The sequence below is a fragment of the Fusarium poae genome, chromosome 3 (assembly GCF_019609905.1).
Source record: "Fusarium poae strain DAOMC 252244 chromosome 3, whole genome shotgun sequence".
NCBI classification, from domain to species: Eukaryota; Fungi; Ascomycota; class Sordariomycetes; order Hypocreales; family Nectriaceae; genus Fusarium; species Fusarium poae.
In genome coordinates, this window is record NC_058401.1 from 7,613,410 (window position 1) to 7,637,433 (window position 24,024).

General features: G+C 46.8%; 9 protein-coding genes across 9 annotated transcripts; 2 read left to right on the plus strand and 7 right to left on the minus strand.

Moving 5' to 3' along the window:
- Positions 1–40: 40 nt before the first annotated feature.
- Positions 41–832, minus strand: FPOAC1_009967 (uncharacterized protein; the record flags this gene model as incomplete). Its single annotated transcript, XM_044854374.1, has 2 exons — positions 41–421; positions 470–832. The coding sequence occupies 2 exons, from the start codon at positions 830–832 to the stop codon at positions 41–43; spliced, it is 744 nt and encodes a 247-aa protein (XP_044707044.1).
- A 639-nt stretch (positions 833–1,471) lies between these two features.
- FPOAC1_009968 (uncharacterized protein) lies at positions 1,472–3,118 on the minus strand (the record flags this gene model as incomplete). Its single annotated transcript, XM_044854375.1, has 1 exon — positions 1,472–3,118. The coding sequence occupies one exon, from the start codon at positions 3,116–3,118 to the stop codon at positions 1,472–1,474; it is 1,647 nt and encodes a 548-aa protein (XP_044707045.1).
- Positions 3,119–3,506: 388 nt separating this feature from the next.
- FPOAC1_009969 (uncharacterized protein) lies at positions 3,507–4,604 on the minus strand (the record flags this gene model as incomplete). Its single annotated transcript, XM_044854376.1, has 1 exon — positions 3,507–4,604. The coding sequence occupies one exon, from the start codon at positions 4,602–4,604 to the stop codon at positions 3,507–3,509; it is 1,098 nt and encodes a 365-aa protein (XP_044707046.1).
- A 1,291-nt stretch (positions 4,605–5,895) lies between these two features.
- Positions 5,896–10,249, plus strand: FPOAC1_009970 (uncharacterized protein; the record flags this gene model as incomplete). Its single annotated transcript, XM_044854377.1, has 9 exons — positions 5,896–6,955; positions 7,280–7,833; positions 7,888–7,902; positions 8,269–8,671; positions 8,726–9,147; positions 9,198–9,629; positions 9,685–9,795; positions 9,851–9,935; positions 9,990–10,249. 9 exons carry the CDS (start codon positions 5,896–5,898, stop codon positions 10,247–10,249), a joined length of 3,342 nt encoding a protein of 1,113 aa, XP_044707047.1.
- Positions 10,250–10,521: 272 nt separating this feature from the next.
- Positions 10,522–12,450, minus strand: FPOAC1_009971 (uncharacterized protein; the record flags this gene model as incomplete). Its single annotated transcript, XM_044854378.1, has 5 exons — positions 10,522–10,527; positions 10,567–11,197; positions 11,248–11,845; positions 11,897–11,990; positions 12,037–12,450. 5 exons carry the CDS (start codon positions 12,448–12,450, stop codon positions 10,522–10,524), a joined length of 1,743 nt encoding a protein of 580 aa, XP_044707048.1.
- A 1,067-nt stretch (positions 12,451–13,517) lies between these two features.
- Positions 13,518–14,547, minus strand: FPOAC1_009972 (uncharacterized protein; the record flags this gene model as incomplete). Its single annotated transcript, XM_044854379.1, has 2 exons — positions 13,518–13,970; positions 14,020–14,547. The coding sequence occupies 2 exons, from the start codon at positions 14,545–14,547 to the stop codon at positions 13,518–13,520; spliced, it is 981 nt and encodes a 326-aa protein (XP_044707049.1).
- Positions 14,548–15,833: 1,286 nt separating this feature from the next.
- On the plus strand, positions 15,834–18,083 carry FPOAC1_009973 (uncharacterized protein; the record flags this gene model as incomplete). The annotated part of the gene is made up of 1 exon (XM_044854380.1): positions 15,834–18,083. The coding sequence occupies one exon, from the start codon at positions 15,834–15,836 to the stop codon at positions 18,081–18,083; it is 2,250 nt and encodes a 749-aa protein (XP_044707050.1).
- Positions 18,084–18,167: 84 nt separating this feature from the next.
- On the minus strand, positions 18,168–20,137 carry FPOAC1_009974 (uncharacterized protein; the record flags this gene model as incomplete). Its single annotated transcript, XM_044854381.1, has 5 exons — positions 18,168–18,247; positions 18,305–18,424; positions 18,477–18,642; positions 18,691–19,575; positions 19,625–20,137. 5 exons carry the CDS (start codon positions 20,135–20,137, stop codon positions 18,168–18,170), a joined length of 1,764 nt encoding a protein of 587 aa, XP_044707051.1.
- A 256-nt stretch (positions 20,138–20,393) lies between these two features.
- Positions 20,394–23,981, minus strand: FPOAC1_009975 (uncharacterized protein; the record flags this gene model as incomplete). Its single annotated transcript, XM_044854382.1, has 1 exon — positions 20,394–23,981. One exon carries the CDS (start codon positions 23,979–23,981, stop codon positions 20,394–20,396), a length of 3,588 nt encoding a protein of 1,195 aa, XP_044707052.1.
- Positions 23,982–24,024: the final 43 nt, after the last annotated feature.

The window sequence follows — 24,024 nt, forward strand, 5'->3', positions numbered from 1 at the left end:
TTCATTTTGGTAACTCAGAATCATTCATGTATTTACACTTTTAAACAAAAGATCCTCCATTTGCCCCAATAATCTGACCAGATACCCATGAACTTCCCGGTCCCGCCAGAAAAGCAGCAACCTCGGCGATCTCTTGTGGCGTTCCCAGTCTATTGAGCGGACTGAACCCAGCGATCATATCAACCATCTCTTGTGACTTGCCTTGAAAGAACATCTCCGTCGCCGTGGGGCCCGGAGCAATGCAATTGACAGTAATGCCATGTTTGGCTCCAAGTTCCTTGGCCATTACTTTTGTCATTTGCTCGATGGGTCCCTTGGTGGCTGCGTAGAGGAGATAGCGAGGTAGGACATTGGAGTTGTGCAAGATACCGGTTGAGACGAGAATAACGCGGCCATCGCGTGGCATATGAGGGACACATTTCTGCAAGTTGTCAGTCTTTCATAAATCTTCATAGAACATGCCACATACCTGGACAAGGAAATATGGGCCTTTAACGTTAAGCGCAAAAGACTTGTCGAACGCTTCTTCCGTCGTACTCTCGAGATCATTCATGGGCGCGCAAGCAGCGTTGGCCATGACACAGTCAATTTTTCCAAACTTGTCCACCGTAGCTTGGACGAGCTTCTCAATCTCGGGGATACTGGATACGTCGGCTTTTATGGCCAGCGCTCTATCGGGCCCGATCTTATTGACCATCTCTTCTGCTGGCGCGCCATCACTGGAGTAATTGATGACGACACTGGCGCCATCTGCCGCGACACGCTCGATAACGGCTTTGCCAATGCCTTTGGTGCTGCCTGTGACCAAGATAACTTTTCCTTTGAGAGACATGATGTTGTGGCGTAGGATAAGCAAATAATGAATGCAACAAGGAACAATGTTGGGAAACGTCTTGAATTTATACCTCTAAAATCTGGTGTTGGATATTCAAGGGATGTCCCGTATCTAATTGGAGGCGTCAGTTACGGCGCTGGAATCTCATCACTTAATTGATCGGTGATAGGAACGGACTTGTCCGTGAAGGAGGAATGGGCAAAGAGACAAAATTATCAAGTCAGCTACCACCATCAAATCTGGATGTTTCAGCTGCTTATTTCTTGTACCCCAAAGTTTAGACGCCAACCACGTACCGGCGTGGCTGGAGATAGTGGCACGTCCGCCAGGATTTAGTGCATATACTTAATGAGGCCTAGTGCATGCAAAGGTCTTGATCAGACTAGCGTTGTCTCTGCCAGCACTCTGATGACGTCGACACTAGATCCCTATCCCGATCTTGGCAGGACTGGCGACGGAGGCAGATCTCGGTCAATGTTTAACGACTCGAACCCCCCTGTTGGGACTGGGGGATATCAGGTGTAAAGGCACGTGACTAGACTCAATTCTTCAATGAATTCAGCTCTCTTCGGTCTCGCATATCAGTACCTAGTCTACTATCAACAACAACGAAGCATTTAATGTTCCATTCACTGACTATCCGCAAATAGTTCCCAGAATTCCTGACCAAGCCGTCCTTTCCCAACCTCTTGAGCCTTCTTGTACTTCCTTCCATGCTTCTTCTGCCGCTGTATCGCAAGACACCCTAGACCATAAAAATGGCTTCAAAGACCCTGTAACCACCGTTAACCAGTCCCTTGTACCGGATATACCTGTGCGGTTTGTTTCTACGGCGGTTAAGAAAGAGACGAACCAGACTCTAAGATCGCTTCTGACTTGCTCAGAGCAGAGTACACCCAACATACCGAGCCATGTCAAGAGATCAAAAAGCTGTAGTTCAAGAGCTTGATCCATGTGTTGTTCGAGTTGAGTCTTGAGTCGTTTTGACAGCTGATGATAAGGCGGGGCATATGGGATCGGGAAAGTGACGCCGAATGAGAATATAAGCAATGCTGTTTGTACAAGTTCGTTGATCCACTCCGCAGGTTTACTACCGGCACCTCCACCTTGTTCAATAACAGCGATATTGACAACATCTTCTTCTTTGGGAAGAGTTGTAAGTAATCGTTGTTGTATGAGATCTCGGTGGGCAGTGAGAAGTGAAGAGTCATGGTTTGTCAAAAAGCCAAATTGGTAACCTTCAATGACTTGGACCCACGCCCTCATGTCGAGGATGACCTCTTCCAGATCCGATGATAATCCAAGCTCACTCAACCTGCGTATACTTTCCGTCATATCGGTACATGACGCGGGAGTAAGGTCGCCCGCGTAGCCAAAGAGTTTCCTTCTATCATGGGTCTCTCTAACTTTGCCATATAGCATAGAGACAGGGAGATGTGGCCTGATCAACCTCTGCGAAGCTCGTGTAAGATCCATGTAGTTGAACGAAGCCTGGAAATCTGAAGACTTGAGATTATGGATCCCACCTTTCAGATCAACAATCCGTATCAATGCCATTGCATGTGCATCAATATGAAGCCTCCTGCCATAAACATGTAGCCAGGACAATTCCGCCAACGGTGGGTCAAACGCTCTCTTAACGATGCCATTCCCATCATCCGGTGATACCTCTGGGCCGGTGATGCTCAAAATGGCATACATGGTTTGCTCTGATATCTCTTCCACAGGACGTGCGACATCCTGTGATATGTATCTTAACGCTTGATTGTAATGCATCAAGCTGTCTTTGTCTGTGACTCTCACGTTTCTTCTGTAGCTGAGGCTTACGGCTGCGGACCATAGGAGAGCGTGGACTAGACCTGGTCCTTGCGAGATGAGGGTGTTGTAGTCGCGTGCGAAAGAAGGGATGTGGAATGCTGCTGATCCGGTCTCAAAGCCTGGCCAAAATGACTGTGTGCAATATTGTAATAGCATGGCAGTATGTCGGTTAAGGATTCTGTCTGGTACAACGCAGAATAACGTGGGAGTGAGGTGATATTGATCTCGGCAATCGATTTGTTCAGAGACACTGATGATCTCGTTTTTCCCGTTCACGGTACTCTTTTTGCGTCGATGTGATATTTTTGCTAAATGAGATCTGGCACTTGCTAGGCGAAGCTCCACGTCGCGACGATTGCAGGGCTTTGTTGTCGTGATGGGTAAGAAACAAAGTGCTGTATCACTTACGGAGCCCGGGTCGTTTTTTGGGCGCATTTTGACAAGGTGTTTACTCGATTCTGCCATGGTGGTGTTGCGATGTGACTACTCATAGATTTATTGAAGTTGCAAGTTTGAGTTGATCGTCATAGAGTGGATGCTTCCGGCTTAGAGCTGACTTGGCTGGTGTCAAGTCGCTTATACTATGCGTGTCGCTTTAGTTAGGGCCATTCACAAGTATTGAGTACTTTCCCGGACTGGGACACAGAATCTGTCTTCGCAACATGGGAACCCCCGTTCCATTAATTGTTGACACCGATGAGGTTGATAGTTTCGCGTCATTCTCACTACTACTAAATACATCATCATTTTCTTCTTCAAACTCCAAACTCCAGACTCCAGACTCCAAATATTCGATTTTAGTACTTCAAAAATACTGTCTAATTTTCATACTTCTTTCCTCTCATGTCATTCTTCAACCCAAGTGAGCTGCATACAACTCGCGAAGGTAACCGGTCATATTGATGCTAGTTTGGTGCCGGGCAGCCTTTCTCATCACAGGTCTCAACGGAAACAACCAGAAGCCGACCAAAGGCAATTGTGTCTTTCGCTGTATATCTCCCTGGCCGTCCCATTTGCTGCAAATATTGTCCGGGTCCGGGCCGAACCAGCTGAGCACATTCTCTTTATGTGTGACTTCCAATGTTGTATCTGTCGTGAAAGCGAGAAGAAAGCGCCACTCCACGTCAAGGTCGTTAGGTTCAACACCACATTGTCTCAGATGGCTGCACCATGAAATATGTCCCACAAAATTAAGGGTATAACCTATGTGGATATCCTTGAGCTCGTCCTGTATATATCTGGAGTCCGTAGGCAGACGATCGAACGCCGTTATACTGTCGCATGTCGGAATAGAGCGACGGACTTGTGGTAAACGCCTGGTCTGCCCGCTGGGAGAGGGGTTATTTGGTCGACTCTTACTCGATTGGACGAAAATTATGCGCGATAAACGCGGCAGGGCGGCCTTAAGTATGTCGACGTTGTGATTAGGCCTTCTCAACAAACATTTGACTGGTAGGGCGAGATTAAGAAGACCCTTTTTGTTAGCATCTCTGGAATAAACCAATCTGCAAAGGTCGGCGATATGGTCCATGCAAATCATGTGTAGGTCGGGAGGTGATTCATCGACATGAATGATGTCCATTTCAGGACATATGTACAATTCTCCTCGATTCTGGGTACCATCTAGTCTTTTATAATAGCACGGTAGACAAACCCGATAGAATGCTCTTGTTATCTGTCGCGAATCGGAACAAGCAGCGAGAAGTGAATGCATCGGGTCTTGGAGCATTCCCAATGGCTGCGGCACGCTGATGTTGCAGCGACCTGGTTCGAACACTGGCATAAGTTGTATCTTAATGATTCGTTCGTATTCCATGGCTTTTGTCCATATCATGCGGCGGATGTCGTACGGTAGCTGTGAGAAAAGGGAGAAAGTTCGCATCGTAGTCGATGATTTGGACATTCTGGTACCCTTTTTGGTGCAAGGCAGGACACCTTGCGACCAAGACATCTTGTCAGGGCGCGCGTAGGAAGAGTTCATCGTCGAGGAACCAAGAAGGGTCTTGGCGTTGAAGGAGGGATGGTACCCACGAAATTTCGAGGACAAACTGAATTGGTTTAACCCTTCTTATATTTACAGATAAACTTTCCTTTCGGGCCCTTTAGGCTTTTTGTCTCGTTTAAAGTTGACGGTGACTCAGTTATATGACACCCTGCTGGGTAACAGAAAGGTTGGCCTCCTAAGTCTTAGGGTGCAAGAATAAACAATCCAAGAGAAGTCGCATAACCTGACCTACTAATTTCATCCCTTATACTTTTAGCGGCCAATTATGAGGACATTTTCCATTGTTTAGTCTTAGTCACAAGGCACCGACCTAAAGTCAGTATCAGAGTTTGAAAATCGGAAACAATACCAGGTACGATACGAATTGAGATGACATACACACGTGACATGTCGCCGCTTTGCTCGGGTCAACTCCGTTGAGCTTGAAGGGCATCAGATTATATCATGTGTGTATGTACATCATCTCTTATCTGCGATACTTGACCTTCGATATGCATTTAATGATCCTCTGACTACTCTCCCTGTCCAACAAACTCAGAGCCGGCTCCAAGCTACCTTCAACAGGCATTGGGCTGTAATAGCCGCTCAACTCGGTACCTAATGGCTCTGTCTATTGAGTTGATTTTTAATGTATACTTCGGGACTTACGCCTCGGACATCTTCAAATTATGGCTCTGTCGTGATGCAGAAATGTAACAAAATCTTTTGTTACTTATCAGGCTTGAGAATACGTCAATCTCGTTGGTTGGACTTTTTGTTCGGTCGGCAAGGGTATATCTTGGCATGAATGAGCGAAATATTTGCTGACTGGAATTACTCCAATAAGACGAAACTAGTTGGTCGAGTCTCTGCATGGCGGGCGGTATGAAGCGGGCCATAAAAGCAATATTCCATCGAAATAGGAAAATGTCTGACATTCAGCTCCTGCATTGTCCGAGCCACAACAAGGATTAATGTCTTTCGGCAACACAAAGTGGAGGTTTTGAGGATGAGGCTACCAATGGAAGACTTTTTGACCTGGTATTTACTGGATTCTGCTCAGTTCAGCACCTGCAAGCCGTAGTCTTTGAGGACGTTGGTAAGGTATTTTATCGTACCTGCCTGGCATTGATAACTATTATCTTGGTTCTGGAAAGCTGTTCCTTGAGCTTTCTTTATCCAACAAATATTGCACCGATATTGAATACACAGGGTTTTCCTTACTTTGTTCGACTGCTATCTCATCACCATACCAAGTATGAGCCACGCAGAATCTTCGCTTGGTGCAAGCCACCCAACAAGTGATCATGCCAAAACAGCAGACCCAGTTTCGGCGCCGTCTTCGCAGAACGACACTGGGCCCCTGAATGACAACGAAGAAGCAGTCGAGGACGAAGAGGCAGTCGAGAACGAAGATGCAGTAGACAACGAAGAAGCAGTCGAAAGCGAATCCAAGATTGTTGATTTGGCAGCGGAGCTGTTCGACTTCCTCGAAAACAATGACGTCGATACGATCGAATCCGAGGATTTCAGCGACAAGTTGAAAGACCTCAAAGCCGCGAATGCAGATGATGACAAATTTCTGAAAACGCTGGTCAATACAACTCGGCAAGGTAGTAACACGACCTTGCTGCATGTTGCTGCTAAGGAAGGATTCTGTGAGATTGTAAAGCAACTCGTCGAGGAAGGTGCCGACGTCAATGCCCAAGACCATGAAGATAACCAACCGCTACACCTAGCATGCTATGAAGGGCATGACAGGGTAGTAGAAGTTCTCTTAGCGGGGGATGTTTACAAACCCCAGCCCAACGAAGACGGACGATACCCTCTCCACTTGGTTTGTGGCTGGTTCACGAAACTGCAACCTGGAACCGTGAAACGCCTGTACGACTACATGCCTTCATTCATTGACGAGAAGGAAGGCGGATCGGGATGGACACCAGTCAATAAAGCCGCTTATTGGGGAAATGAAGACATCGTTGGCATTTTCTTAGATGCCAATGCAAGACTCGACATTGGAGATTTTGATGGCTGGACCCCATTGATCTCGGCAGCGAAAGAGGGATACTTCGGGGTTTTCAACAAGATTGTCCATCATTTGAAAGGAAAGATGGAAAAAGACGATGTCACATACGTTAGGGATGTCGTCGATAAACAAGATGACCTTGGATTGACAGCCCTCATGTTCCTTTGTAGCCGCTTATCCGAAGAAGGAGAGTCTCTTTCAGAGGTCCAAACCTCCGTCATTAATCTTCTCGAGCTTGGTCCCGATCTCAATCTTCTCAAGGGCACATTCGATTTCTTGTTCTTTGAAGGTAGTCCTTTGATAGGCTTTCAACTCACTACCCAAGCGCTGGTCGATTCTTGCAAGGGGGAAAAGGCAAGGCTGTCGGACCTTCTTTCCTGGCTCGTGCTGGAACCAAAAAGGCATAGTTGGGCCAATCTTCTAGTTGTCAAACTATCAGGCGAAAGCAAAAAGAAGAGCGATGGTAAATTGAAACCGGATGATGTGGGAAAATGGGCGATATATAATCAACAACCAGGGTGCCTTTTGAATTACGTCAAGGCAATCAGTGAAAATAATTCAGTTGTGTCTCGAAACGTTAAAGGAGAATTGAAAAGGTGGATGCACACACTTAAAGACCAGCAGCAAATCCCGAAATTCGATGGCAAAGGCCAAGGGCCTAAGAGTGGCAAACAACAGGCGGGAGAAGGATCTGGGAAAGATGAGAAGAATGCTGAAGAACGCCACAACCGTCAGTCAAAAGTCAACACGGGACAGAAGAAGGTTATCAAAGCAACAAAGGGCGACACCAGATTCGAAGACCATCTAAATGACTATTTCCAAGGCATGGAAGACATAATCGATCTCTTTTGTGTTGGAAAAGCATCTATACGGGAGAGTCGCGATATTCTGAAACCCGAAGCTGGAGGGGAGATCGAGTCAAGTATGAAAATTTTTCACGCTGCCATCATCCAGCTGCGCCAAGAGAACGATGAGGTTGGCATATACGCCAAGTACCGAACGGTTCATCATGTTATTCATGGAAATGAGTCACTGGACACTGTCCGAGATATCATGAAAAGGTGTACGAAGGAGTTAACACCTGGCAACTCTTCTGATTCTGGGTCTGATGAATCAAGCGAGGACCAGGAACAAGAGGAGTTTACGTGGATACACCTCCCGTCGACTAATGTAAGTCACTTAAAGACTGCCTGCTCTGCCTTCCATGAAACTAACCAATCACAGATGATATGGATGCAGGTGAGTTTACTTATTCCTTAGTTTCTACCGTTCTTTTCAGCACTGACAACAACGGCAAACTAACCTCTTTTTGAAGGACATCCTGAAGAGGGTATCAACCAGATCGGATTACTCTGATAAGAAGTTTCAAGAGCTAGCTTCCTTTCTTCGCACCACATGGGTCCAGATACCAGACAAATCGACCTCATCGAGGTTCATGCGTCCTCAATATGTCGAGAACAAATCCGAAAGCCACGAACACAATAGCGAAGAGTGTAAAGAACTCAAAACGAACGATGCCTTATCCAAGCGATCTGATTGCTCCGCACTTTATGCATGAGTTTCCGTCTTTCTGACTTCTTTCTATATGTCTAATGTGAATCATAGATGCCCTATATATCTTTCTCCTCATACCACAAGGAGGACGAGAGTGACCCTGGCCAGCAGGACAGCCAGGAGGTTAACAACAGTCCACGCGGCCCCGAGCAGCACGATGACGCCAATCCAGGTGCCACCGATCAGAGTAAGACCCCAGAGACAAGGCGTCTTCAGCGTCAGTTCCTACTCAATTGTTATGAGAAAGAATCGCAACCTATTCATTCCTCTCCCACACTAGACGAGTACTACTACCACTTCAACATGGCTGGTAAGTCTAAGTCCAAAGAGCAGCGAATATCACGCAATGAAACGCAAGTCGTGACAAAAGAGTTGTTCAAGAGGGGAGTAAAAGATGAGGAAGTCTGGACGCTGCTGAGAGTGAACCAATTGTGGGCTTGGACTATTGGAGAAGGTATGGTATGCACCAACGCTCTGGAATTACTCTACTAACCGTTTTTCCAATAAGATTGGCTTATCACCGCAAGCTCTTGCGCCTCAAGCGATTCGGAAACTCGGTTTGTGAAAGACATCTTGGAACATCTCGGTAAAAAAGAAAAAGAAGGAAATAACCGTCATGGGCCGAGATCTCCAGCCGACTTGAGAGACTTGATTGCAGAGTATTGCATCAGCATTTATGAAAGGAAGTATAATTTGAAGGACTTGAAGCCTATGGTCAAGAGCGGAACGAAATCCGATCAAAGCTCTGGTATTAAACAGAACAGGAATAGTACCTCTACACCTGGAAAGAACGATGTGACAGGACGAACTCAGGTCAAATCCGATGCTGATAAGCAACAGCAACAGCAACAGCAACATAATGCCGAAGAGGAGGAGGAGGAGCGAGAACGATCCATCCGTCAGATTTTCTCTGATGCCATTAATGAGATTGTACGACACACTGCGCTTGATAATATGCTTCATGCTTATTCAATTAATAGGGCAGGGTTGAATCAGAACTATTCCGTGCTTTCTGTGATAGACAGTCAAGTGAAGAAGGACAGAAAAGTGGCCACTGGGCTATTGCTTGGCAACGCTTTGTCGATTGGCTACCCTTCATTACGAAGCGACACACACGCGACAAAAATGAGAAGAGGATGACAGCAAGACAGCAACTGGACCTCTTGAACAGAGGCACAACAGATGCAGCGGAGTATTTATTCAAGATTAAAGACATCAGGGACGAGCTGAACATCCTGAAGACTATCGCAAAGTCTCAACACAAAGTTCAATCCGGACTTACCCGCGGCAAGACTGGACAGACCTGTCACAACTGTCACATTGGTAGCAATTCGGGACCCGATATCAATGCTCAATATGTATTGAGTGACATACTGGAACTCGATCAAGCTGCTAGTCAAGCTCAAGAAGCTGTAAGTTGGCCCTTGACCTTTTTTAGCATCATGATGATTAACTCTATTTTTACAGCTTCAGACAACACTTTCACTCCAGGACAGTCAGATTGCAAATCTACAGGCAGAAGAATCTGCACAACAAGGACGAATCCTATTTGTTTTCACGCTTTTCACTGTTGTCTTTGTGCGTTATATCTCTCAGCTACAATACAGCGAGTATCAAACTAACAGCCTCTTAGGTTCCCCTCTCATTCTTCACCTCTTTATTTGCTTTGAACGTGGATGACTTCCTGAGTGCTCCGCCATGGGCTTTAATCGTCATTTGTAAGTCCTGAACCATTTTGTGATAAACACTATAGATTGACTGTATTTTCCAAGTCACTGCTCCTTTACCACTTCTTGGACTAGCGGCACTCTACGTGTACTACTCCGGCAAGAATGATTCATCGAAGTCAGACAAGAAGTCGACCAATCGTCCGAAGCCAGATCCAGAGGCGAAAGAAAGTCCTGGAAAAAAGACACACAATCTAATTGATCGAAATTATATGCAAAGTATGCGGCGCATTGTCGGGAGAAAAGATTCACGGGAAACAAAAGACTCAGATCCGGAGCGAGGGCCTTTGGCAGACAATGAGTGAACGGCAGGCTACTTACTGGCGGCGCAGATTGGGATGCGAGCAATATATGTAGATAATAAAACTCGATGCTGGAATTTATTATTTACGACAGTAGAATACCTTATGTACTTCTTTCGTAATAAGTGTTATGAACGTTATATAAACTGCAAAGTAGAACACTTGTCTTGACCTAGCATTATACTTCATCCGGCAACATCAACATCTTGTTCAACATATTTCGTTAATATAGCTATATACTAATTATCATTAATAGTAGAATTATTTTTACAGTCTTAACACTAATAATTAAATCGCTCTCCCTTGTTCGGATTTCTAACCAAGTCAGCTCCTGCAAACCCAAGTCTCGTAACTCCATCACTCATCTCCCAAGCGCCATATCTCACAGGTCCAACATCATTAACCTGGGTCACAATCCCTCCAACGTTTTGGTTCGGATCCACGTTTCTCATAATATGCGATTCCTGTCCCACAGTTCCAAAAGCATTCGCAATCTCAAGCGGGTTCAGGCTGACATCTCTTCCCAGCTCCCACCATCCCCAAAACGTGGGTAGCACAGAAAAAATCCCGATGAGCGAGACTAGGACTGCTATCCACATCTTGTGATAGTCTGTTGTGTATACAAGTGTCGTCGTGCCACTGTCGTATTGGACGTTTTGTTTGTCGGTCGTGTTGAACCTGGCGTACTGGAGACTCGCACGGAAGCCAAGGTTGCGGGTGAGTTCAATGATATCGTCCATTGGATTCGCCCAGGTATCGTTGCAGCCGGGTACGTCACCAGCCATAGTGAGGTACTGAGTCGCTGGTAATCCGCTCGATCTAACGTCGTAGCCTGTCGCGCCGGTGAAGCTCATGTAGGCTGTAGCACTGAAAAGAGCACTACCAATTGTGCTGAAGCCGCCGAGGATATTACCTGAGCCGCTTGCGACCTGTCCTGCAGGCAACATGTATCTGTACATGGTTAGCCTTGTCATAAGTGGTATGTTGAAGAGTCGACATACTTGCGCTCGATGAACTTGTCGTCCTTCCATTTACCCAAAAGCTCAACCTTGTCTCCGTCTATTTTTACGGGGAACTTGGTGATACCGGCGTGAAGATCACAAGTTTGGACCTTTGTTTTTCCGTAACAATTGTTGTCGTCTTTGTAAAGTGTCGCCAATTGTAGAAAAGCCCCATCCTTCATTTGATACACGGAGTAGTCGGTGAACTCGGAAACATTGACCTGGAAGAAACTTGCTCCGTTCATAGCCTGTTTTAAGTCTGTTCCTGATCCGAGGGATATGTTGTATTCCCGTGTCGACTCGCTGCAATTAACTTGAAAACCGAAGCCTTCGATTGTTGTTGTGCAGTTGGTGCAGGATGTATCAAAAGCGACCATATCATCTCGACGACTGTAGCTGTGGGCGATGTCGCTAAAGTTCTTGGTTAGTAGTGATGTGGAATGAGTACGCCCTGTCATGATGCAGGCGTAGTCCATGGGTAGTTCTCGGGCAATGTGAAAGTTCATTGCTCCTTTCTGTGTCTCGTAAAAGTTTGCTGTTGCAGAGGCTCGCTGCATGAGTGGACCACGCATGACGGACAATGTCATCAATATGGATGCTGTAGTTGTGTGAGTATCAATGGATTGACTGGCCATGATGGCTATCTTACCTATGCCCAAAGTCTTTGACTTCCAGGTAAACAGATTAATAGCAGCCTGGATGATGCCTGTCGACGAACCATACACAGCTTGCAGTTGTTGTAACTAGAACTAGTTAGTAATGTTCTTCAGTGACAACTAGAGTACCTACTGTAACTGGCTTACCAGCAGTCCTCCAATACGATATAGCCGCGCCCTCTGTAAAAGCACAAGCAAGAAATGCACCTGACAACGCCGACGTCAACGCTAGCCAAACGGTTGGCTGTATATGCTCATCCCAATCCGTAACAGGCACACCATCACTGTATCTCAATATCAGAACAGCCGCCATGGTTCCTATCAGAGCCAGCAACCACATGCCAAGCCCGCGATACGGGAATCGCGTCCAGAATCCGGGGAGCCAAGGTTGGCTCAGTCTCGCGTACTGCGCCGCAAATGGCGTTGCCATATCCTCAAGACGATGCCATGACTTCCTGTCGCCGGTGCCGCCGTCAGATTTGCCGCCTAGAAACTCATCCTTCAAGGGCCACGGCGAAGGAGCTGCGAAACCGTTTTGATCTAGCATTGTCAAAATAAAGAAAGCGTGGTTTGGCTTGGCGCTTCAAGCTACCAAAAAAAGCAGAGATAAATACGAGAAAAAGGAGTGGAAGGAGTGGATAACGATTGTTTGACAGGAGGAGACAACCTCCGATCGCCAGGGGGGCTCGTATAAGGGAAGTGACAGACGGCTGCGACAGAGAGTCTCGAAACAAAGTGAATTGGAGGTGAAGGAAAGAATTCTTCTGTTTCGTCCCATTCCCTAGTCAAGAGACAACAAGTGCCGGCCGCCTCGCATAAAAGGGACTAGGACAGGGGAGCCCTGACTAGCGAATCAGGGAAGAACATGTTTGTCAAAATTGGGGATCTCAATCATTAATACGAGAATTAGCGTGTTTGGGTGACTTCATAGCTCCGCTACTGTGGATTCAGTAGATCGCCGACTCCGGAATAGATTGAGATCTTCATTCTATGGATGAGATTAGAATCCGCATACGTGTGTAGCTCTGTCAAGACTACATACGTAGACTGTCAACTTGTCTAACGGTTTGGCAACTAGACAAGTAACCATAGACAGGGCTGACAGCTCAATGTGGACAGCATTAGACCTTAGTTCGTTTCAGACCCAAACGTTCTATTGTTCATCCCAAGACCTGACCGTCCTTTTGTTGTCGTTACGTTCTTGTGGATCGACCCCCGGATTAGCTCGTTCAACTCATGCCGGTAATCATTTCCGTCACAGCCGCCGGCAACAGGGCTGTAACATATAATATGTACAATTGCCGTGAAGCAAGTATCACAGTTGGGCCTCTTGTTGGTTCACTGGCGCGATTGAGATGAGCAGAGACAGTAATACCCTTCAATTGCCAATCGCAGATCTCATCGTCTTTACTATAAATATATGCAACATGTAGATAGCTGACAAGGAATTTAATTTTATATGTATACCTCGGGACTTACGCCTCGAAAACCTTCAAATAATAGCTGATAAGGAATGGTTCATGAGTGTATCAACCGAGGCATCCAGCTGACCTAATTGCAAAGCCAATACTGAACATCTCAAGGTACCCAAGATATACAATACCAACTTTCCCCTTACTCCTTGATAAACTCAAGCAAAGCATTCTTCACGCCCTCCCGATCCTCGTACATCATCCAATGACCTGCATTCACTGTCTTGTTAGTGTACCCAGCGGCAGAAAATGGCTCTGTGTTGATCTGTTGATACTCAGGTCTCGCAATACCATCCTGCTCACCACCAATAGTGAGCACGGGAACTCGTAGAGTGCGATCTTCATCGGTCAAAATAGCCTCATCCTCTGCATTGACACCGCGGAGGAGAGCCTTGTAGTAGTTCATCGATCCCACTGTGGCGTTTGGCTTGCTGAACGCTTCGAGCCATGCCGCCCTGTCTTCCTCAGTCATGTAGCTGGGTAGTGGGGTTGTAGTGTTGTTGTTGAGCCAGGCTCGAGCTGATCCCAAAGCACCGAGATTGTCGATCCACTTGTGATTTTCGGTAGGGAACACGAGACTGAAGAACGACTCAAGCTATCGGCTGTTAGTAAAGAAGAGGCTGTTCATTAGATACTGTGCTTACATGAGATGCGGCTAGACTTGGTGCATCGAGCGAGTTGAAGAAGTACCAGTAACCAAACGGCATCTTTCCAGTTGCTTTGAGGCCATTCGCATTGATAGCATCGACATCCATAAAGACCCCGGGTTTGTTGTATCCGGTCGACATAAATACAATCTTCTCGAGTCGATCAGGGTGCCAGACAGCTACTCGCGACAGGACCCCGGCTCCCCAATCGTGACCAACACCGATGACCTTCTTCAACCCTTCTTTGTCGAGAATTTCTGTTATGTGATTGCTAATTCCCTTCAGTTTATAGGCTTCGACCTCTGTTGGTTTGTCGCTGTCTCCGTATCCTAGACAGTCGGGTACAATGACGCCATAGCCTGCTGCAGACAGATCCTCGACTTGGTACTTCCAATCATGGCAGGTGGCGGGGTAGCCGTGGATGAGGAGGACGGTGGCTTTGTCTTCCTGTGCTGGGACGGTATCGTAAGTGTACTTCCGTCCATCTGTAGTAGTTAAGGTCTTTGTTTGCAAGTTTGAAACCATGATGGCTGTTGTGCAAGTAGATCAAGTTAAAAAGAGCTATGCAAGGTTCGTGAGAAGATGAGTTGATGGACCACAAGGACTGCAGTCGTTCATCTCTTATAAGTACAACATATTTTGATCAAGATGCATCCTTTTCGTTCTTATAGACAATTAGCCGAGTAGACATGCAGGTGGTTTGTCATCACCAGGATAAGTCTGAAGCTGATTAGCTGTTGGATCGGTCCGGAATTTCCGTCTCTGTGACCACACGAGAGCCCATACGAGAGGCATCAGTAAGACGGATGAATAAAGTGTTCGCCTAATAGGGAATAGTTTCCCTTATTTGTAATCCTAGTGAGGGGATCTTGGAGATGATCTGACGATCGTTGATATATTCGATCAGAACAAGGATGTGAGGCATTATTACGACATATAATTGTCTAGTTTGAATTCACCTGTGCCCATAGTTAGTAGAGTCTATCATTATGTGTAAGTGTCATTTATATCTTTAAACATTGATTATACTCTATCCAACCTAAGTTGAGCTGAGAATAAGATATTTCGTTGTGTGTTCTTTAAATCTTTGAGTTACCCTGTGGTGGATAAGACATTGAGGCTTATCGGACGATATATTCTTATCATATCTTATCATACTGACTCTTATCTCTTATTTCTTATCGTTATCTTATTCTCATCGACGTCATTTACTCAACCAACCCATCCCATCCATCTCCAAGACATTATGAGAGTGCCTTAGCTGCCCAAATTCTCAGAACTTCGACTCCTGATCTTTTTTCTAGAATCAGGATGATACTTTCCGTCAAAATGGCGTTTTCAAGATTAACCTCCAGAACAATCTTGTCCAATTATATTTCGCCGATAACCAAAACCAGCCAAGTCTCGCCAAGTCATGCCCAGAAGTCTACCCAAGAGTCTAGGCGCATTTACAACTTCTCCCATTGGTTCAAAAGATAACCGGTAATTAAGCCTCTTTACTGGGCGCCGTCATCCATGAGCATGAAAATCAGGGCACGCAAAGGCTTGGCTTCTGCTTAGCTACGTAGCCACTGCAGAATCGATAGAAAATGAATTTAAGGTTATGTTTAGTGTTGAGTTGTTCAAAACGCTTGGTATTCTTGGCGTCGAAAGATGCTGACGTATGACAATTTCTGGGCATTTCTTTGATCACGGTGTTGAGACTATGTTAATTCCCCGTTCCCCCTTCTACTAGGAAGTGTAGTCCTTTTTCGCTTCCATTCCATTGTCTCTCCAAGACCATATTCCAACGTTGACTCTTGAGCTCTGCAATGGCTGCAGCCCATCGCCATCGCAAATCCGTTGCTGCAGATCACCCTGTCCGCTCCTCCGAAAACGTTGAATTTCTCACCGACAAAGAGATTGAAGAATTTCTTGACGATCTCGATCACGATAACGACGGACACATAAACTACGAAGAAGTTGAGCGCAAACTCGACCAAGAACATGCCAATCTGGTCCCCAAGCCGAGCGCCCACAATGTCATCAGTGAAGACCACAGCGACGATGACAGCACACGCCATGCCTTCTTGCGAAGGATGATGGGTGATTCAGGCGTGGATCGCATCCCAAGAGACGAGTTTGCCAAGATGGTCAAGGAGTGGAAGATTCCTTCACTCAAGCAGGCCAAAAAAGAAGAGGAGGAAGATAAGAGCTACATCAAGAAACTACCAGGTTGGAGACGAATTCGTTCGTACTGGGCTGTCCACGGACCTGAGATTGTCTTTCTTGGTGTTGTCATCAGTATGCAGTTAGCCTTTGGAATATGGCAACTGGTCAAGTACCAGACCACACCTGGGTACCGCGCTGCCTTTGGCTGGGGTGTTGTCATGGCAAAGACCTGTGCCGGAGCTTTGTATCCAACCTTCTTCTTCCTGATCCTCAGTATGTCACGATACTTTTCCACATGGCTGCGCAGGTCGTACCATATTTCGCGATTCTTCAATTGGGATCTCTCGCAGGAGTTCCACATCAGGATATCCTGTGTCGCTATTCTACTTGCGACACTGCATGCTATCGGGCACTTGACTGGATCTTTCGTTCATGGCAGTGACCCCGCGAATGAGGATGCAGTTGCAGAGGCACTTGGCCCTGATATGGTGCCTCGACCTTACATCGACTATGTCCGATCCCTACCCGGCTTCACTGGTATCACTGCTCTTGGCCTCTTTTGGATCCTCTGTTTGCTCAGTATCCCACAAGTGAGGAGGTGGAACTATGAGGTCTTTCAGCTTGGCCACCTGCTCATGTTTCCCATCATTGGCCTCATGATGGCCCATGGTACAGCAGCTTTACTCCAATGGCCTATGTTCGGTTACTTTCTCGCCTTCCCGACGCTTTTGGTGCTTGTAGAGCGTGCTGTCCGTGTTGGTCTCGGATTTCACCGCATCAAAGCGACCATGAAGGTATTGGACAAGGAGACTGTCGAGATCACTGCAATTATCCCCAGTGAACGTCTCTGGAAGTACAAGGCTGGCCAGTACATCTTTTTGCAAGTTCCCAAGATCAGCTTCTTCCAATGGCATCCTTTTACCGTCTCATTCTGTCGAGGCAACAAGATGATGCTGCATATCAAGACCGACGGCAACTGGACTGCGAAACTTCGTGAGCTTGGAGGTGAGTCGGGAGAGTCAGAGATCGAGGTTGGTATCAATGGTCCTTTCGGTGCACCTGCTCAACGCTTCTACGACTTTAACCATTCCATCATCATTGGTTCTGGCATTGGCGTCACGCCCTTCTCTGGTATCCTTGCCGACTTGCAATACAACGACGATCTCGACCACGGCGGCCCAAACCACGAAGTCGATCATCACCGTCACGATTCTGAAACAACTGCCACTCCACCAACTGCTCGTAGGTCAGACTCGAGCAGCAGCGAGGAAGCGACCAACAGCGACAACGTCCCTGAGACACCCACCCGACAAGGAAGCATCGGCCCTGATCTCATCAACAAAGAGAAGCAACCCCAAACCGATAGAGCGGGCACCTTTGCCGAAGACTACCGACGTGTGGACTTTCACTGGACCGTCCGTGATCGGAACTATCTTCTTTGGTTGTCTGACCTTCTCAACGATGTGTCCATGAGTCAAGACTGGCATCGTGAGCATGAAGACAAACCCCATCTCGACATTCGCATCAACACCCATGTGACAGCCAAGCAGAAGAAGATATCAACTCACGTATACCGCTGGCTTTTGGAGATGCACCGTACAGATGAACATCCTACGTCGCCGCTCACAGGTCTTCTCAACCCAACTCACTTTGGCCGACCGGACTTTGATCTTATTCTCGATGAGCATTATGAAGAGATGCTCAAGTTCCGAGCGAACAAGAGGACAAGAACTAGGGACAAGGAGGACGAGAATTATCAAGAGGATGATGAGCTAAAGGTTGGAGTGTTTTACTGTGGCGCCCCTGTTGTGGGCGAGATTCTGGCGGACAAGTGCCGGGAGCTTACGCTGCGTGGGTGGCAGGATGGAAGTAAGTTGGAGTATCACTTTATGATCGAGGTCTTTGGATAAGGGAAGACTGACTTCACTTTTATTGTATGAGTACACGAGTTAGAATAGATATAACTTGTAATCCCAATTGAGTCATGACCTGAGCTATTCTACCATGTTGAGACATCCTTCGAAGAATGAGGAGAGCTCATTTGCATTTGTTAGAGTGAGAATACGAGAAACATCTGCAGTACTGTTAGTATGAGAGTGATAAGTTGGAGGTGAGCGAACAAGAAACTCACACAAGTCAGGTCTGACGACGGCAATGGCACCTTGCTCGGGTTCGATGCCATACTTAAAAAAGGCTTGCCCACAACCCATCATGTACGGGCTTGTGTCATCCACAAAGACCCTATGAACGTCTGCTTTCGTTAGCAAATGATTTGATTAATGTCAAATGGGAAAGTGACGTACTTCGTAGGGAAAATGGACCTGACTTGGGAAAGAATACTTCTGGTAGCTGATCAATCTCTATCGTCTTTCGATCTGCCCTGATGACCAAGGTATTGTTGAAGACCGTATCAGAAGCCTCTCCAGCAGGAGAGAACTTCTTGATGAGATGCTCGAGTTCAGAGGCGACCTAAGATAATTAGCCACATGTCTCTCAAGACTGCACGGCAAAACTTACCTGAGGTAACAGAGTCTTGGTGGCATCTCCAGAGCAAAACGTCAGGATATGCCATCGTCCATCCGCAGCGAGGACACTGTTTAGTTGTAAAGGCTTCGCATCGGAAAGTCTCACTACCGGTGCACTTGGGAACCTCATGCCTACCGTCAAGCCTGACGCAATGCTCTGGTCACTCTTGTCTATGCATGTGAGTATTGACGGCTCGTACTTCGTAGCCATGCCAGCAGTATAACGTCCAGCTTCAACAAACTTGTCTCGGAAGTCTTTAGCCGTAATGCCATTCTGCTTTCTGTAGTCCGAAGAAAACAGTTTGCTGAAGGAGCGGTCGAACTCAATGAGCTTCTCTGCTGTCTGATGTCTTTCAAGCACGTATGTCTCCAGTACCGAAGGTGGTGCTCGACCGGTAAGGACATGGGCCATTTTCCATCCAATGTTGAAGCCATCTTGTAAACTGACATTCATACCCTGACCAGCCTTGGGTGAGTGGGTATGGCATGCGTCGCCTGTTAGGAAGATCCGGTAGTCCTGGGTAAAATGATCAGCGAGACGTTGACCAATTACGTATGCTGACCACCACGCTGTATGGGCGACATCTATGTCGTAAGGTGCGAATATTCTTTTGACCTTGTCAATCAGACTCTGCTCTGTCACGTCTCGAGCTGTCGTTCCAGGCAGTTCGATGTAAAACCGGACAAGTTCGTCACCTTCTCGAGGGATGATCATGAGATTTCCATCGTTTTTACTGATGAGCATGGCCTTTTTGCGAATGTCGGGAAAATTGGTGATTGGGTAGATGTCCATGACTCCCCAGACCGAGTCGCTTGAATCACCGACCATTTTGAAGCCAAGAGATTTGCGGACTATACTATGAGCGCCATCGCAGCCCTGTTTACGTCAGTACCGTAAGAATATGTTTGGGTTTATGATGACCTACAATAGCGTATTTGGCTTGGAACAGATGTTGTTCTCCATTGTGGACAGCGATAACCTCAACAGGATACTCGTCATCAACCACAATATTCACACTGTCGACTTGTGAATCGTACAAGACTCCACTTGACCCATCTCCTCTCAGACGAATTATCTCTTTCAGTATCAAATCATTGATCCTTGCTTGATTGAGAATAACATGCGGCTGATGACTCAACCCCTCTTCAGTATCGTAAGCGAGATCCTTCCTCTTCAATGTACCATCTGCATCGCTTGGTGACCAGAAAGCCACTTCTCTCACATGATATGCTTCTTCTAATAACGGCGCAGAGATGCCCAAATTCTCAAAGATCTCAACAGTGCGACACTGAACGCCGTCTGCTTGACCAATCTCGAGTGGTCCAGGTCGTTTTTCGAGGATCTTGAAAGAGATTCCGAAACGGGCTAGAAGGACGGCTGCCGTGAGACCAGCTGAACCACCGCCGCAGATAATAACTTGGACTTTTTCGAATTCCATTGTATAATTGGATACGTCTGATAGTGATAAGTAAGTATTGATGGCTGGCTTAGCAGCGTATTATATCCTGGCTTTGTAGATAGATGTCACTGTTCCGGACCACTCGGAGCACGGCAGATTGACGAGGTGGGGTTGTTGTGGCAAATGACTTCGGCATCCGCGTTCCACGGAAGAGAAATATGTTCGGATACAAGCAACGGATCATAGGACAATCTTCTTGACTTGACTATAATGGAATTGGTAGTGGAGGCGCTCTTCAGGAGCCCCATATCTCGTGCAATAAGTCTACCAGCGGCTGTGACGATCTCTCATTAACATGACCATCTAGACTTCCGTCTCCCTCTGTATCGTATGTATCTCCAATGAGCCATGCTGACCATGGATGTACTGGCAGCCCCCGAATACCACTGAGACTAGCCACAAGATAACGGAATACCTCTGCACCAGTCCGGGCTACTTTGCGTCTTTTCTTTCCCTGAAAAGTTGCTGTTATTTCTAGGCTACGTCTCCCAGTGAGTAAACATCGCAAAAGCACTTCCGATATCTCATCCGTATCTTGTTTACTGTACTCCGACCATATATTGAGTTGCCAGTCTCTCTTTATCTTCTGATGCTGGCTAATCACTAGTCGTAATGATGGATCGACTTCCTCAGGGAGATGTGAGATTTGTCGGTTATTAGTGCAGGGCGGGTTTGAGTCAAGAATCAGCTGGTAGGCGGTCGCTAGATTCACAACCACAAAGCAATCAGGGCCTACGTCTCCACGTAGAAAGCTGATGAAACCTCTAATTGTAAGCGTATCGTTTGTGCGCTCCAAGAAAAGCAGCATAGATTCGTTCCAATCTTGTACAGTAGGGAGAGACAACGTAACAAGATGTAGAATCTCCCGGACTGACGTCTTGACTTCCTTTTCTAGTGGGTCGCAATTGAACCCGATCCATATACCGAGGAACCAGGAACATGCCAGACGTTGCAAATCCTCTCGTGTTTCTCCAGTAACCGCTTTCAATGGGATATCTTTTTCATCTTCCTCCTTGAGACCGAGGAGTCGAGCAAGAATCTGCTTTGTCAAAGTGATCATCTTCACCACAAAACGACTATACTCCTCAGGTCCTCCAACCTCCGACTCGTGTCGGCCAAAGCCTGTTGCAAGGCCACGGAATATAGCCGGTATTGCGCTTAAGAAGTCCACGGTAGAAAGTCTTCCGATTAGAGTCTCCATGAAAGACGTACTGGCTGCTTTGGCGGCTGATGCTAAAAACTCGTTCCTAAGAGGATCCTGCACAAAAACAGATCGTCCAGAACATGCCCACATGGTGCGGTCGAAAGGGATCCCAGCAAAGTGCCATTGTATACACTTGTGGAAGAGAAGGTCTCGGTAAGGTAGTTTAGGATCAAAGTGACCCAGATGACGCATAACTCCCTCTATACTATTATCGATAGCTCCGCGTAGAATGTATCTCTTGCCGTTGACAATTTCATTGTAGTATGAACAAACAAGCGAATACATCTTGGAAACGTCAAGTCGCAACGAGAAACGTGCCAGTACCATGACTGTTCCCTGCAGCCGGGCCTTCACCTCGTCTTCACACCACCCACACGCAGCGAGAAGAGCAGAGCCACTCTCAGTGTCGCGGAGAAAGTCTATGACGCATCGATGTGCAAACAGTACTTTCCTATTCCTGTAGACTTCAACGCGTTTTGGGAAAAGCTTTGAGGTTGAAAGACGTTCCTCTTTCACTTCAAGAAGCCCGTGACAGACAATACGAAGCTCTTCTTCTGTTTTCGAGCAAAGCCTTTCCAGTTCATCGACGTCCCAAGTACGATTAACATCGAGCATAGACTCCAGGCCCCGCGGATCGGATGCAATTGCCATCACGAGTATGGAGCTATTCGAAAGTTTGTCTTCATCAGTCTCTTCTCCTTGTGCTAAGTTGAAGTACTGAGAAGCGGCGCGTCGGTAGCTCTTTATCTCGCCATCTTCACCGGATCGCTCCCACATTTCTCGCACCAAGTCAATCAGGTCTCTTGGCATATGATTTACTCTCTCGGTGAGGTTCTCAATACTGTTGTCGATACGAATCGCTCGACTGATGCTATCAAGAACAAGAGTTACCCACAGGAACACACCGGATGACCTCAAGACAATTAAATCGAGGAGTTCCTGTCGATCTTCGGGTTTGACGAAACTCAGCCCTTCAAGCCGGGTATCAGCAAATCGTCGAATATCGTACTTGGTAAGCTCATGAAGTTGTAGTCTCTCGACACCGTCAAAGTAAGTAATGAACGTGTACTCCTCCCGACTTGATGCACATATCTTGATATTCTCTAGTTTGCTCAAAAGATCGAGTATATTTGGGCGCCGAGGAAGTGTAGAAAGGTGTTTTTCGAGATCTTCGGACTCATCCAGACCATCAATAATGAGGAGAAATGGATCCGCTGCAGTTTTGAGTGCCCAAAGCAAGGCCGTTTCCAGTTGTTGTAGATCCCAGTCAGCATGCGACCACTTATGCCGGACTTCGGGAATTTCTTCCCACATCCGCTGTGAGATCTCGATATCGTCTAAAAGGACCTGGTGAGTTATAGACAGAAGGAATCCTTTCAGACTTCTTTCCATAACACTCCCAGCTTTCCAGAAGTAGTGACATAAAATTCTCGCATTGGGCCGCCAAGCAGCTATATGTTCTTTTGTAGAAGGACTTGTGGCGATAAATTTCATGAGTGTACTTTTCCCAGATGCGGGCTTTCCACTGATCCAGAACATCTTTGACTCGGAGCCTAACCAGCGGGCGAAGACCGTTGGCTCTGGCACACAACTTGCGATGGAAGCAGTATCATCCTCGACGCTTTCGGCATCGGAGTCCTGGGTAATCTCTTGATGGCCACTCCGCTTACCAGAGCTCGCTCCATCCGAAATATCACCCTCTTCATCAGAAGACGTCTCATCATCCGAAGGCAGGGTACCGTCATCAGAAGAACTTTCGTCCTCCCAAGGTCCTTCACTGGAAAAGATCCATTGAAAAGTCTCAGGGAAACTCGTGACAACATGGTTCTTCCGACCGTTCATTTCAGGATACCTGAGGCTAGCTAAGAGTTGATCTCGCCGCGCCAATGCATCTTCAGTTTTGTTTCGATATGCGAGATCCTCTTGGATCACAAAGGTAGATTCAGAGATTCGCGATTGAAGCTTGTGCTCCGTGACAGCGAGATGATTCCCGAGACTCGTACGGGTCTCTTTGTGTTGATTGTTGATGTAATCCTTTGTCTCAATGGCTGTCTGCGATAATAGTAGGGATAAATCTGTATAACCCTGTGCTATTTTCTGTATCATACATTGCTGGGTATCGTTAAGCATCTCGAATGAATCCTGTGCAAGAAGCGCCATGGCATCGTTTTGACTGCATACCCGTTGTATAAGTCGGGTTTGAAGTAGTTGTTCGTATCTTTGGAAGTGCTTCTCAAGATCTTCTAGTTCCTTACCACGGAACAAAGTCTTAATGCCACTTTTAGCAATTCGGAATTTCCCGCGGAAGCCCTTTCTGGATTCTCTGTCCACAGACAGTTCCTCGAAGTAGGTTCGGAATTTTTGAAGGCCCTTGTAAGCCTCCTCCCCCACCTTTATGATCTCTTTTTGGTCGCTTGTTGGATAAGTAGTTCCAGAAAGCTGCCTCCTCATCTCTTGATAGCTCGTTGATGCATCGGCAAGGTATACCTCCAACTTCGCATCAGGGTTTCCGTTCTCACGGATATAACGATAAACATGAAGGGCATCTTTGCCAAACGTTACTATCTGCATAACGTTACAAAGAATGCCGATCCCGGCTAGGGCCTCGGCTCCCGACATGTTGACTCTGGCGAGGGATACTTGATCCCTTGTGAAGTCTGAG